At 39.4% G+C, this 14,419-nt stretch overlaps 1 protein-coding gene across 1 annotated transcript; it reads left to right on the forward strand.

Moving 5' to 3' along the window:
• The first annotated feature begins 260 nt into the window (after positions 1-260).
• lyplal1 (lysophospholipase like 1) lies at positions 261-9,554 on the forward strand. The gene is made up of 5 exons (XM_077528187.1): positions 261-393; positions 715-814; positions 2,152-2,321; positions 7,498-7,613; positions 9,268-9,554. The coding sequence occupies exons 1-5, from the start codon at positions 309-311 to the stop codon at positions 9,502-9,504; spliced, it is 708 nt and encodes a 235-aa protein (XP_077384313.1). The 5' UTR covers positions 261-308; the 3' UTR covers positions 9,505-9,554.
• Positions 9,555-14,419: the final 4,865 nt, after the last annotated feature.

Genomic DNA, 14,419 nt, shown 5'->3' on the forward strand with positions numbered 1-14,419 from the left:
TAAACGTGCTCAAATATATGAGAAACGGCGTTTTTTTTCCCCCGTGTGCACAAGTGACACAATGAAAAACTCTTTGTTTACAAAATACAAACTTTTTGTTTGTATTTTGTGCAGTTGTTCAATACAGTAATAATAATAATGGGGACTAAAAATAAATACAGTACATACTGCATTCCGTGACCGTAGATGAATTTTTTATTTAAAAAAAAAAAACAACAACAACACAAAAAATCATACTGCATTCCATGATTCCATCTCATTATGTATCCCGCACACTCTCGCGAGATTACGTCGCCGCTCTCAATCTCATGGCTGCCATGCAGAAGCTTCGGAAGTGTGTTGTGTCTCCCACCGGGAAGCACTCCGCTTCGGTTATCTTTCTGCACGGTTCAGGTGCGTTGCTTCTGAAACTCAAGTATGCAACAACAAATGTTACTGTTCGTTTAACTTTTTAACAGACAGACGTACGGAGCTCGTCAAGTGTGACTTGACGTTTTACACGTGTTGGCACAGAGATTATAAACTGTTAGCGCCTGGTTCTCATTACATATGTAAATAATGTAAAATTTTCATTAGGCAGACGTTCTAAAGTGTAATCATACTGTGTTAAATGATAGCGTGTTGAAGTTATGCCATTATACAGGATACAGTGTCAACATATGATTCCCAAATGATGTCCAAAGGCAGTGTAATGCTCTTAATTTCCATGACTAGGTGACACAGGGCAAGGATTAAGAGCTTGGGTTCGAGATGTGATGATGCCTGGTCTGACCTTTGCCCACATCAGAGTCATTTACCCCACTGCTCCAGCAAGGTATGATTTGTGTTTGTTTGTTATTCAGCTTAGCAAATATGTCTTAAATACGCCACATTATTCCTTGAAATAGTCATGAAGGAGGTGTTTGGAACAGTGCAAATGTCTGAATCAGTCAGACAGGTTCAAAGTGGATATTAAACAGTCGTGCCAGCTTCCTAGTACAAAGTCTGTGTAAGATCCGATTGAGTCCATGTGTGAACTGAATAGGTCATTGTCGAGAGAATTCACAGTGGGCGTGCTGTTGATGTTTTGATCATGTGCCTGGAGCAAAACCAGGAACTTTGGCGAGCGCGGATGTGAGATTCTTTTGCTACTTACTACTTGGTTGTTGATGACAATATTATGACCTAGCCATGTATGTAACATTGTATTTTTACAATGAATTTAGAGCAGAATTTACACATATGAAATATTTTCTTGTTTATAATCTTCTTGATTTATATGCAATAACTACAGGGATAATTTTCAACTGATCTTAAAAATGACTTGAAGCGAACTGCTTTCTTTCTTAGATACAAAACATTTTCCATTTTAGACAAAGCACAATATAGTGGAACCTCAATAAAAATAAAAGTGTTGTTCAATTAGGAAACTGTACAAAATTGTTTTTGTTCAAAAGTGTTTCTATCTTACGAGTTCTCAGACAGGAGCAAATTTATTTGCAATAAAACTACACCAGCAATATGAAAATGACCAAATGATAATTATAAATACCAAAATGACCAAATTATAAATACCAAAATGACCAAAAGTGTGATCATGATTATAGAACTAGAAGCTGGATTTGTTTACTTATTCTGAAGAAAGCAGTAAGGTATTTGCCACAACTTGCCACTTGACGTTTAATTTTTATTTATTTATTTATTTATTTTGGTGGACTCATCCTTCATTTTATGCTGAAAAACTCAACTGTTTGCTAATTTGTGCTCAGGCCAAAGCTTTTTGTATTATAAAAGTTTTACTGTAGCAGCATCTTGTGGCATCATAGTGCCAATGAACTATATTGAAGTGAGTTGAAGAGCTCAATGTAGTTCTTTTCCGCCATCATGTGGTACCTGTCAGAATTAAAATGCATTTGTCAGGACAGCTCTGAGGACAGCTAACATTCCAGAAGCAATTGTGGTCTCCCTTTAAAGTTCTGTAATTGCACAATTTGGGGTGAACAATTAAATACTGCAGCTAATACAGCACTGTGACAACATGTAGTCACAGATTAGTTGGTGAGGTTATATCCTTTGCATGTCTTTGTTTATCTGGAACCACTGTTCGGATGTCAACGTTAGAAGTTACTGTCATTTGATCTGACCTTTGACCTGTTTCTTTATTCCAATCAGACCATACACACCCATGCACGGATCTCTGTCCACTGTTTGGTTTGACCGTCACAAGATCTCGTACGACAGCCCAGAGCACCTCCAATCCATCGACGCCATGTGCAGCGCTTTAGGGTCCATCATTCAGGACGAAGTCAGTGCTGGGATCCCCAAACATCGGATAATTATTGGTATGAATCTGGTTTCATCTGATCACTGTCAATATTGGTGGTACATGATCCATGTACCGTATTTTCCCCACTATAAGACGCACCGCACTATAAGGCGCACCTTCAATGAACGACATATTCTAAAACTTTTTCCATATATAAGGCGCACCGCATTATAAGGCGCACCTTCAATGAATGACATATTTTAAAACTTGTTCCATATATAAGGCTCTACAGTAGAGGCTGGGGTTACGTTATGCATCCATTAGATGGTGCTGTGCTAAAGGGAATGTCAACAAAACAGTCAGCTAGGTCAGTCAAACTTTATTAATAGATTACAAACCAGCTTTCTGACAACTCCATTCACTCCCAAAATGAATAAACAGCTGTTTTATTATTTTCTCTGAGGTAAAGTATTAGTATTAGCTAGCGATCCAAGATGAAGATCTTCTGGGCATGCGCGTCACCGATCGTGCAGGGTCACCGATAGCGTCTTGACAGCGAGACCTGTTGCGGCTAAATATTGATCCATATATAAGGCGCACTGGATTATAAGGCGCATGGTCAGCTTTTGAAAAAATTGGAGGCTTTTAGATGCGCTTTATAGTGCGGAAAATACGGTATCTTATTATATTGCTTGCCGCTGCAGTGATTTGCATTTACATTGCAAGATTGATGCAATTATGTAGAATGCACATAGATGCTCATGTTGACCAGTGGAATAAACCGTCTAGGTTTAACTAATTGCTGAGTGGCAGGATTTGGAAATCGATATGCAAATTAGATTGGAGTTGCAACAAGTATCAATCCCCCAAATTTCTCCTCTAGGTGTGAAATTTGATTTTTGGAGCATCTGAAAATTATGTGCTTCACTTTTTACATTTTTTTAACATAACATTTTCCAACATGGGTATATTTAAGTGTTCCCTCAAAAGTGCACCAAACACCACATGACAACATGAAAAACGTTTTAGCATTTTTTGCAAATTCATTTAAAAAAAACAACGACTACTATTTTGTAAGTAATCACATGCACATAAGTATTCACAGGCTTTGCCGTAAAACTCAAAACTGAGTTCAGGTACTTTCTAACTTTCACTGATCATCCTTGAAATGTTTTTACAGCTTAATTGGATTCTAACTGTGGTAAACTCGGTTGATTGGACGTAATTTGGAAATGCACACAAGTGGCCATTTAAAGTTCCTAAGTTTACAGTGCATGTCAGAGCACAAACCAAACATAAAGTCAAAGGATTTGTCCGTTGACCTGTGAGACTGGATTGTCTCAGGAACGGATATGGAAAATGTGGAAATATTTGCTACTTCCAAGTTCCCAATGAAAACAGTATCCTCCATCGTAAATGGAAGCCGTCTGGAATCACACTGCAAAAAAAATAAAATAATAATAATAATAATAATAATAATAATAATAATAATAATAATAATAAATAAAACTAAAAATAAGTAATCTTTCTTCAAAATTGGTGAGATTTTCTCATTTTCAGTAAAAAAGAAAAGAAAAGGTGTATGTGGGAAGTCTGTTTTAAAAATAGCCAAAAAATGATTGGATACTGTCTTGTTAAGAAAAATTTAAACAGAGGAAGAATATCAACGTTTATTTACTTATAAACTTAACATGGTACATGTTTCTAAATATACCAATGTAGCTATATTTTGTTTAAAAATAAACTAGAATGTGTTACATGAAACATTTAATTTATTATTTCCCCAAATATTTCAAATAAGTACATTTTAGAGCTGTAACTTTAATACTTTGACATTTTTACTCATATCGGCCCATGCCTATAAAGTTATAAAGTTTCTCGATGTCTGTGAAAGCTGCTCCTTGTTTTGCAGTTTGTGCACTTTTAGACCAGGCATGCCGATTGGTGGTAAGGTAAGGTATACATATGACTGTTATAATAAAAATACAAGAAAATTAATGTAAAATATTAAAAAAAAAAAAAAAAAAAAAAAAAAAAAAACATGTTTCACCTTGAAGATCATGTATCGGGACACATATGTATCGCGATACGTATCGTATCGTGAGGTTGTTGGCAATACCCAGCCCTAATGGCAAGCTTCAGAAAATCATATAAGTCACACAATTGTATTGATTTCACATGACATCATGTTCTTTTGGTCACTATCCACAGCTCGTCACCATAGATGTGGCTGGCAATGGAGATCAGCCAGTAAATCTTTGCCTTTTGGCTCAGCAGCTCCCTCCTCACCACGATTGGTTGATGGAGCGTCCGTATTACTGCACCAATCTGCCTGTCAATCCTCCGCTCTATTCTTCCCTCATTTGTGAATGAGGCCCCAACGTACTTGAAGTCCTACTATTAGGACATGATGTCATCCTGACCCGGACAGGGCACTCAACATTTTTCCAGCTGAGCACCAGATATGGAGGTGCTGAGCTGAGTCTCACTTCACCTACTTTATGACATTATTTGAATTATTCCACTTTTTATTAAATATTGATGAGGCCGTGACCAGAGTTGTGGATTCCAGGGACAGAAAGTATAGAAATAAAACCCTGAAACAGTTTGGTGCTTCTACTCAACAGGTGGAGACAAGCTCGTTTATATGCCATTTGAGCGAAGCACCTGTGGCTAAAGCCAAACTGTTTCGGGATTGTGGCGAATGGCGATGTAATCTGTCAACTCCCAACACTACCACTCTGTCCTGTTCACTCACTCCCTTTCTCACAGTATCTATTTTCCCTCTAATTCCCCTCCCCTTCACATACACAAACTCACACACACTCACAAACCTTAGTTACTCCCGACCTCCCTCCGTCATGATATAAAATAAAGAATGCAACTCTTCAACTTACTGAGGCCTTTTATATTCTGCCAACAGTGTATAAAACGTTTAAGATATTTCTCTTCCCTAAAAAGCTTTTTGCTTCAAATATTCCTCTTATCAAGGCCATCTAAATCACGGTGAAATACAACGAGTCGGATGAAGCACTATAAATATTATGACTAAAGTAAGGTAAGAGTTCCCACAGGAAACGCATGGGAGGCCATCAAGTGTTTTAATTTCACCGAATGCTGGTCGCCCATGAAAGGAGAAACTACCGAGAGCGGTGGGGAAAGGGTTAACCTTCAAGTCGGGAAAGCATGAAGGTAGTGCTGCAGGGGAGAAGGGGTGGGGGGTGTCGAGAGAACTGTGTGAAAGACGTAGTGTTAAGGACCAGAAAAGCTCCCAAACTTGATTCCGAAGTACTGTAAGTGAAAAAACATATGCTCATGGGAAAGTGCTGAAATACTTTCTTACTAAATCATAACATTTTGTCATTCACTATAGATGCTCAGTGGATTCACTTGGCTGTTGTGTAGAAATGCAGCCTTGTGTACCCGAAGTGCACTTCCCTGGCTGATAGACAAGCGCTAGAATTTTCTATGGAAGCCATTATTGAGGGGGCAGGCAATACTTTCTGATGCTACCTCTGAAGGTAGAAAACCACTGGTTCGACTTTTTAATCACCCCAATCTGGGTCAGTCTTGTTCATACAGACGGTAATTCTGACTTTGCAGTACAAACAGATCACAATTTTATTTATCTACATTTATTGGTTATGGCACGATATTTAACAAAAAACGTATTTACATAGAAGTAGGTAGATTTTAGGGATGGATATTCAATTATTTGCTTTATATGTGTGCCACACTTGGATGTCCGTGTGTTTCTGAGCAGAATCTTGCTGCTGCAGAAGATTTGTGCCAAAGCGTAAGTCTTTGTGGATGTAGCGTAGCTGCCTGGAGATGATGTCATGTTTGTTGAATCAACAGCGCCTGTGCTGCTGGCACCTATATGGTATTTTGCCTAAATTGCCTTAAGATGCAATTATCAGCAATCTGAGGAATAAGCAGTTCAGAAAATGGATGGATGGATGGATGGAGTTACACACAAGTGACAGAATTCTTACCCATAAATGAAAGGATTATTGTAAAATAAGTACTTGACCCTTTTTAGCGCTCCATTTCAACTTTCTTGACTACCATTGTCACAAGTACATTGTTTGTTTTACTAGTTTTTCACAAATTGTAGCATTCACAATAATCAAGAAAAAATAATGAGTGACAAAAATGTTTTGGGGGAGGCACGGCGGCTGAGTGGTTAACACGTCCGCCTCCCAGTTCTGAGGACTCGGGTTCGAGTCCGGGCTCCGGCCTTCCTGGGTGGAGTTTGCATGTTCTCCCCGTGCCCGCGTGGGTCTTCTCCGGGTACTCCGGTCTCCATCCACATTCCAAAGACATGCATGGCAGGTTAACTGGGCGCTCCGAATTGTCCCTAGGTGTGCTTGTGCGCGTGGATGGTTGTTTGTCTCTGTGTGCCCTGCGATTGGCTGGCAACCAGTCCAGGGTGTCCACCGCCTACTGCCCAGAGCTAGCTGAGATAGGCGCCAGCACCCCGGCAACCCTTATGAGGAATAAGCGGTCAAGAAAATGGATGGATGGATGCTGCAGATATTCCAGGAGGAGCTATAGCACCCCCTAGCGCTCTGCCCACAATTGTAGAGTTTGGTGTGGGAGGACTTGATTGGGCTCACAAAAAAAAAAAGTTATGAAGTAGACTAATTTTGGACACAAAGTTTGAACAATTTGAATTGTAAGGAGGGAGGATAAAGAAGTGTGGGAGAATTTGACTGGGGTCACCTGCCAATGTATTGTGGACAAACAATTTGTTGAATTCACTTTATATTTCCATGACAAGGAAGTTAAGTGTTTTTTTTTTTTAAGCATTACTGTTTATAGATGTGTGCAGTCTATTTTTTATTGCTAGTGGTATACTTGTGCACAATTTCACCCAATTATCTCTTTAATTTGAACTGATCAGTTTATACAGAAGTCCTTATTTATTTTACACTGTCTTCCTCTTTCCTTTACTCTCCGACATGTTTTGGGTACTTGCAGACTCTCCCAGATGTACACAGATGTGAAAGATTAAGGAAAGACTTGAACGGCTTATTACAAGACCAAAAAGATGATTATGTGGAACTTTTAACATAGGATTGAATGGTGGTGGTTGTTGTTGTTTTTGTTTTGTTTTGTTTTTTAAATCACTCGTACTTGTTTTGTCGGAAGTAGTATAGGTCCATCCCTAGTTCTGATGTGTGGGAATCAGTCGCAGAACTTCAGCTTTTGTTAACTATTATTTTTCTTTTTGTCTCTCCACATAAAAGGGGGCTTCTCCATGGGCGGCGCTATGGCCCTCCACTTGGTGTGTCGGTACCACCCAGATGTCGCAGGGGTTTATGCACTCTCCAGTTTCCTGAATAAAGACTCTGTTGCTATTCAGGTATTGCATCAATATACACAATGTGATTGGATTACAGTTGCCATCAAAATGTTTAAATTATTATTTTCTTCAACAAATTATATAAATGGCTGCCAGATAGAATCTTAATCGGATCCTTGAATAGTTTGAAATGAACATAACCCACAACCTCCCTGATCAAGTGGCTGCAAGGTGGCGGGAGGAAGTACTTCCGTTTAGAAAGAAAAAGCCACTGGTCGCCCTCATAAGACTGAATGAATGTAGCCGCATATCAATTCTAGTCATATTTGTTTCAAATCAGTTTCACATTAAAATGTAATCTATGAGGGATGTGATGTGAACACAGTTGGAAATAATCAAGATAATCTCTGCACTGCCAGTAACATGTGAACAGTGTACACTGAATAGTCTTGCTAACTATTCAAAGGAGGCAAATTTGTGGCTATGTATGGCTTGTACCTTTCTGACCAAGTATGAAACACGTTATCTGGAGTAATATGGATCCTTGTCACTGGTGCAGGAAATGAAAGTTTGATGAGGTCAAAAGGTCTTTCTTTGTAACTGATTCCAAGTCTAAACGTATCTCTGTTGTGTGTATTTAAAAATGTACATTATGAACACAATTAAATAGAATGTAGAGAATGAAATGGTTTGCGCATCATGATTTTATGCACTAGTGCTCATTGACATTGTGATCCTTCTGATGTGCACACCTTGGCCATTAGGGGGCAGTATAAAAATGGACATTCATAATAAACAAAGAAGAGTTTCACAACTGACTCAGCAAGCTGCACTAATAGTCGTTTTTCCACAGAGGATAAAGAATATATGCCTGTAAATATTGTTGTATTGTCTTTCAACGTGTTTCTGTACCATTTTGTTTCAAATGTCTATTGTTTAAAGGTTCACCGCCACATCCATGCTAGTATTTGTAGCCCATCTATGATGTTTTTCATTGTGTTAGCATTAAGCTAGCAGACTTGTGTGTTTCAGTTAAATACACGCGTAATTCTCTTTGTTGTATGTTTAGTTTTTAAGGATACTTGGAGTGACAATAAAAGCTTGAAACAAGCTTCTGATTTGAAGAAGTATTTGCTGTCAAGCTGCTGCTTGATTTGAAGTTTGCTGCTGCCATCTAGCAGTGGAGGGTTGTAACTCAAATCGTTGCGGATTTGCTGCGCGAACGGCTCGTATCTCGAAACTATGGTCAATTGTGACACTTGGGAGTGCAAATATTACTGGCTCCATGTTCATTACTTGTCGTGAAAATGTGCTTTGAGGGAATTTCTTTATATTGGCTTATCACAACTATAGCCACCTTAATTGTAATGCCAATTCAGGCTTCAGTTCTGAAAGATGCATTTTGTAGGGGCCCTGTGGGGGAGGGGTTGCTGAAGAAAACACCTGGAAGCACTCTGGTCCGAGGATGCATTGGGCTTAGTATTGGTGGCGCTAGTAAATCTCTACTTCCGTAGGTTGTTCGCCATCTGGATGTTATTCCTGAGCGTCTTTGGTGTTAGAGTCATAAGGTCAGATTTTTTGCTGATTGTCGTGGAATATACAAATAGAAGAGGAAATTATAAAAAGGCCTTGTGGGAGCCCATGTAAAAAAAACAGTACTACTTTTGAAGAATCACACTAGATTGACTCTCTTGTGTATTTTTGTGTAATGAAGGCAGTGGAGGAGCGGGTCAGAGCAGGACATTCCCTCCCAGAGTTGCTCCAGTGCCATGGGACAAGTGATGATCTGGTGCTTCATAAGTGGGGAGAGGACACATCAGTGTTGCTACAGAAAGCTGGGATGAAAACCACTTTCCACTCCCTACCCGGGCTTTACCACCAACTTTCGCTGCCTGAGATGGAGCTGCTGAAATCCTGGATTCTACAAAAACTTCCACCCAACTCATCCTGACCATCTCCTTTGTGTGTAATTTTAGCAATAAATGTTTATATTTTGTTCCATGTTTGTTTCAGACATTCTTCATTTGGAAACCGTAAAGGTTTTAATACAACTACAAAACGAATATTGTTTTGTAGACATACTCTACTTGCATTAGATTCAAAGTTACATTTATTTACAGTATGATTTTTGATGTCAAATTCCCTTAAGGTTATACAATTAAGAATTCAATCAGGGATGGCTAACTTTAACACATCAGTTTTTCGCCAGCTCTACCATGGGTCGACAAACATGGCAATTTAAATGAAACCAGATCTCTTCATCGACAAAGTGTGTGAAGCGAACAGATTTTTTTTGTTTCTATTTAAATGGCTCGTGCATAAAAATGTGCATTCAAATTTAGCACAAAATTGCTGCACAGCAACCAACATTAAAGTGATGGCATGTAGAATTTAGTGCCATCTAGTGGTGAACTAATAAAATGCAATGACCCTACGTTCGCTAAGTTTGTCTCCTTCAGATATTGGTCGCAGAAGATGGCGGTTAGCCGGTGAAACATGTCAGCCTCCTTTAAAGCACAGCATGACTTATGTAATATAATTAGAAATTACTCAACTTTTGAGCATACCAAAAAAAAAGTAAGTTGATGTGATAAACATTTATTCGTATTATTGAAATAGTGTGTTTTTAAAATGAACATTGAACAATTCTAAGAACTCATTTTGCGCATTTTTTTCCCCCATTGAAAAATTTTACTATTACACTGTATTTGTCATGCATGTCATACAAAAATCTCCAAATGATGAGGCCTACCCAGTCATTCTCCTCTCGCTTGCCTTTGTTATCTTCATTTGACTTCCACAGGATGAATCACGATGATCACTTTAATTTTGATCTGGCAACTATGGTGATTTGGAGTGGGCAAATGGATGAGGAAGGTGCATGAAAGCAGTAGAAGGAGAATTTCGGCTTCATGTGACTACATGAGCAAATAGGGCTTTTGCATGCGAAGGTAAGTTGGAATATAGGGGAGGGAGGTGCAGCCAAAACAAACACAAGGAGCTCAGATTTTCACTCTGGCCCCAGTCACTGATTACTTCCAGCATGTGTGAAAGAATGCTACTGTTGAGAAGCCAGCAGTAAAGCCCCCTCTGGTGAACTTACTACCTCCTCCTCATCCCTCACGACGCCACCTCAGTCGTTTCTATAAGCCTTCTGTCCTGCCCCTGGGTGAAGGGACCCGAGTTATATTCTGAAGAAAATGTGATTGAAAAGAGAGAGAGAGAGGCCTTGCTTCCCTTTCTTGAAAACAGCTGAAGCTAACAAGCGTTTGTCGACAGCTTATTAAAATATATCTGTTTTCCAGGGGGGGGGGGGGGGGGGGACAAAAGTTTCTCTTTCTTTCACTTATCATTTCTTATATTAGTTCTCTCCACACTTTCCAAGTTTGTCATCTTCTTTTTGCATCACTCACACCACCTCCCTTGCCAAAAGTGCATCCCCTCTTGGTCAAATTATGGTGTTCTCCCTTGCTTTTGTGTCACAAGGAAGGAATGCAAATCTGGACATCTTATAGACTGCAGTTTTTTTGTTGTTTTTTTTGGTTGCCAGTTTCCACTGCTCAGTACTTTCCACGTGGAAGCGCTCCAAAGTGGCCGGGATAAAGAAGGAATTCCCGACCGAGGGAGTTAAGGTGCTGACAGATTCCAGATTGCTCATCTGACCGCACCCCCTCAGTTTAGATCATAAATTGATGCGATGATCACAGTTCCATCCATTATACCGGCCTTACGGTAACTGCTTTTTATGCACAATGTGACATGTTTTGTTGGTAATATTGCGTCAAAAGTAAAAACGTAATATAATTTAAAAAAAAATAATTGAAAACCGCAATGTACAGTAGACCTCATAGTCAATGATTGAAATGCTGGCAGCTTCAGATATTTAAAGGAACAATTGATTGCTCAATGCAGAGTTGGCAGTGTAGTCACTGGTCAGCCATCTTAGGACAGGGGACTGCTCTCGTGCAGTCTGTGCTGTAGTCGAACGTAAGTAATTAGGTAACTTAAATACTCATAACTCACTGAATTCTTGACAGATTTACAGACCAGATTTCCAATTTTGAAAAACACGGCATAGTTGTTTGCATCATCTCTTGTGTCATAGGCTACCTAACATTAAAAAAAATAAAAAATGAAAATCGGTTGCGAATTTTGGAGAGTTGAGCAATCTACAGCTATTTCAAAGTCCGTACACCATTGACTGTAATGTTATGAGTGATTCAGCAGCCCTGTCCCAAGATGGCCGCCCTGTAAGGGGGTTACATCACATTGGCTCACAGCACACACAAACCATCTAATGCCCTTAAACATATTTATGTTGGCAACAGTGGTAATTGGATAAAGGGGGGTCAGTCTGACGTGACATTTTTCAGCCAATTCCGCAATCTAAAGCAGTTGACACACCAACAAGCCTGAAATTCTTAAGATGAGTTCCAGTTGAGGGACACCCTGAACTAGTTGCCAGCTAGCTGATTTACAATTTCCGTGTCCCCTACCTTTTCAATCAGATATTGTTCAAGATTAATATTGTCGCCAACTAATTCATCCGTGACATATGATGTGGTACAGTGTACATTTTAATTCGTTGGATGTTTGGCCCATGGCACACCGAGCGATGTGGCCAAATGTGACTGAACTGTCATGCCATGTTTTTTATGTTTAAAAAAATCAAATAAAAAATACTATACTGTAAGTGGTGCTTCAAAACATTGTTTGGAACGCTATGGGTCGCAGTTTTTCTATAGACCCTTCCACCTGACGTCACTGCTTAGCTCCTGCGGCGCCTGCCAGAGGGCAAACATCCCATAACAAATGAATGTAGAGAGCTTGATTTTCGGTGAGCGTTTTCGTTAAAAGGTGGGCAATATGTCAAGTGTCACAAAATAACGCCCCAAGTAGGACACTACATTACTGCAAATCATTGAAACCAGTCGTTTGAAACCGCGAGCTACAAAAAAAAAGTTGCGTCGTGGTTTCACGCTAGTCACCGTGCTAGTCTTTTACTCCTCACTGTCTTTCGCGGGGTTTAGAAACGCTACCCGCAGCCGAAAGAATGCTCTCATCTCTCTTTGAGCCATTAGAGCATCCGTTGGCCGCGCACAAGTTCACCAATCACATTGGTCGCTGATTTATCAACTGTTTGACCTATTTTCTAGCTCACACTGTTTTCTAATTCACTTGCATTGCCCTGCCCCACCGCTAGGGGCGCACTTCAACGTGACGATACATTGGAAGGGTCTATTGCAGCACGTGTGTGGTGTTCACTTGCCAGGTGTGTGGCTGTGAGTTAATTGCCAACTGTAGTTTGTGTAGATGTGTTTCTCTGCCTCCCATTTGCTTTTGGAGACAATGGTTCATGACATTTTAGGTGTAAATTGTACACAGTAGGCCTACTAACGAAAGCAGGTGAGAATTCAAGGTTTCATATTGATTTAAATAAGTGTTTTTATTTTAAAATGTACACTTATAGCACAGCATATCTCCACCTCAGCATGCTCTGGCTTCATCCCACATACCTAAAACATTCATGTTAAATTATTTGATGGCTCCAAATTGTTTATTTGTTGGAACGTGAGTGTGAATAATAATCAGCTAAGATTTCCAGCACCAGCACACCCCGTGAATTTCATGAGGACAAGCGCTTTTGCAAATGTAGAGCTTGACTTTTTCATTGCTTGTATACAAATAATTGGGTCTGAAGGGCAGGGCCACTGTTCCACCTCGCGCACATGATGTCAGATCAAATTTGACTCTGTAGCGTGTTAATGCATTCCCTTGGTTAGGTTCAGATGAACTGAAAATTAAATCCAGCATTTGGAGATATGTTTGAAAGGAATATCATTTTTTTAAGACACATGATTTCCCCCTCGGAATAGTATTTTTGTTTTCCTTCACTTGTCTCCGATTTTCTTGTCAGCTCGCTGCCTGTCTCTGACTCTGGAGAAATTCCTCATAATAAGTTGGCAGATGCAGGGAGCCAGACAACAGTTAGAGTAATGACTACTAGACCACCCTGATGTTCAAAGAAAGCTACTTGTTTTTCTGTTTTTTCTTCTTCTTTTTTTTGGTGATTCCAAACCGCATCAGATGAAGACCTTCGGCAAGACTACATGAAAACATTTGAGCTGATTGACCCTGAAGCAGCACCATCAGGAGCCTCAATCCTGGCTGTCTTCCAGCTGAACGCCCCTTTCCTAAAATTATACCTCATCAATCCCCCTTTGCAGTCTCTGGGGCAATCGTGCCATTCTCGAATCATTAAAGCACTGTTTTAGCTTAGCTCATCACAACTGAAGTAATTCAATTTAACCTTTTCCTCTTGCCAGAGGATACGCATTTATGGACATCAATGCAATGTTAACAAGGCTTTAAAAATGTTCTCTGTTTATTTCATTTAAGCTACATTGAATAAACATACTAAATGTGTTTAGCATTGTTTGCATTTTAGAGTCATATTTGTTCTCCAGTGCAGAACAGCTTTTAATGAAAATCCCGCTTTATGTAGAGGAACCTCACAATTTGAACGTGCCAAAGGCGGTACAACTTGGAACCTGAATAAATGTTTGGGGAAAATATAGCACAAATGTCTCATAAAAGCTTGGAAGTCCAAGCTAGTGCTATCTACGAGCATGAAGAAGACAGGCCAGCTGTTTTATTGTTATCAAAATAAGAGTATTCTATTGTTGAAATGTTTTACTTTACATTATAATGGTCAATTAACAATTTTTATTTTTTACTTGTGTTGTGTTGGGGGTTAACTTTAAAAAGGGCAGATAAAAATAGTTGAAGACATGATTGTGAATTGATACATTTGGTTATCATTACTTTCTATGGGAACAAATTTCAGCTTCCCGGTCCAGGAAAGG

Source organism: Festucalex cinctus, chromosome 7 (assembly GCF_051991245.1).
Source record: "Festucalex cinctus isolate MCC-2025b chromosome 7, RoL_Fcin_1.0, whole genome shotgun sequence".
NCBI classification, from domain to species: Eukaryota; Metazoa; Chordata; class Actinopteri; order Syngnathiformes; family Syngnathidae; genus Festucalex; species Festucalex cinctus.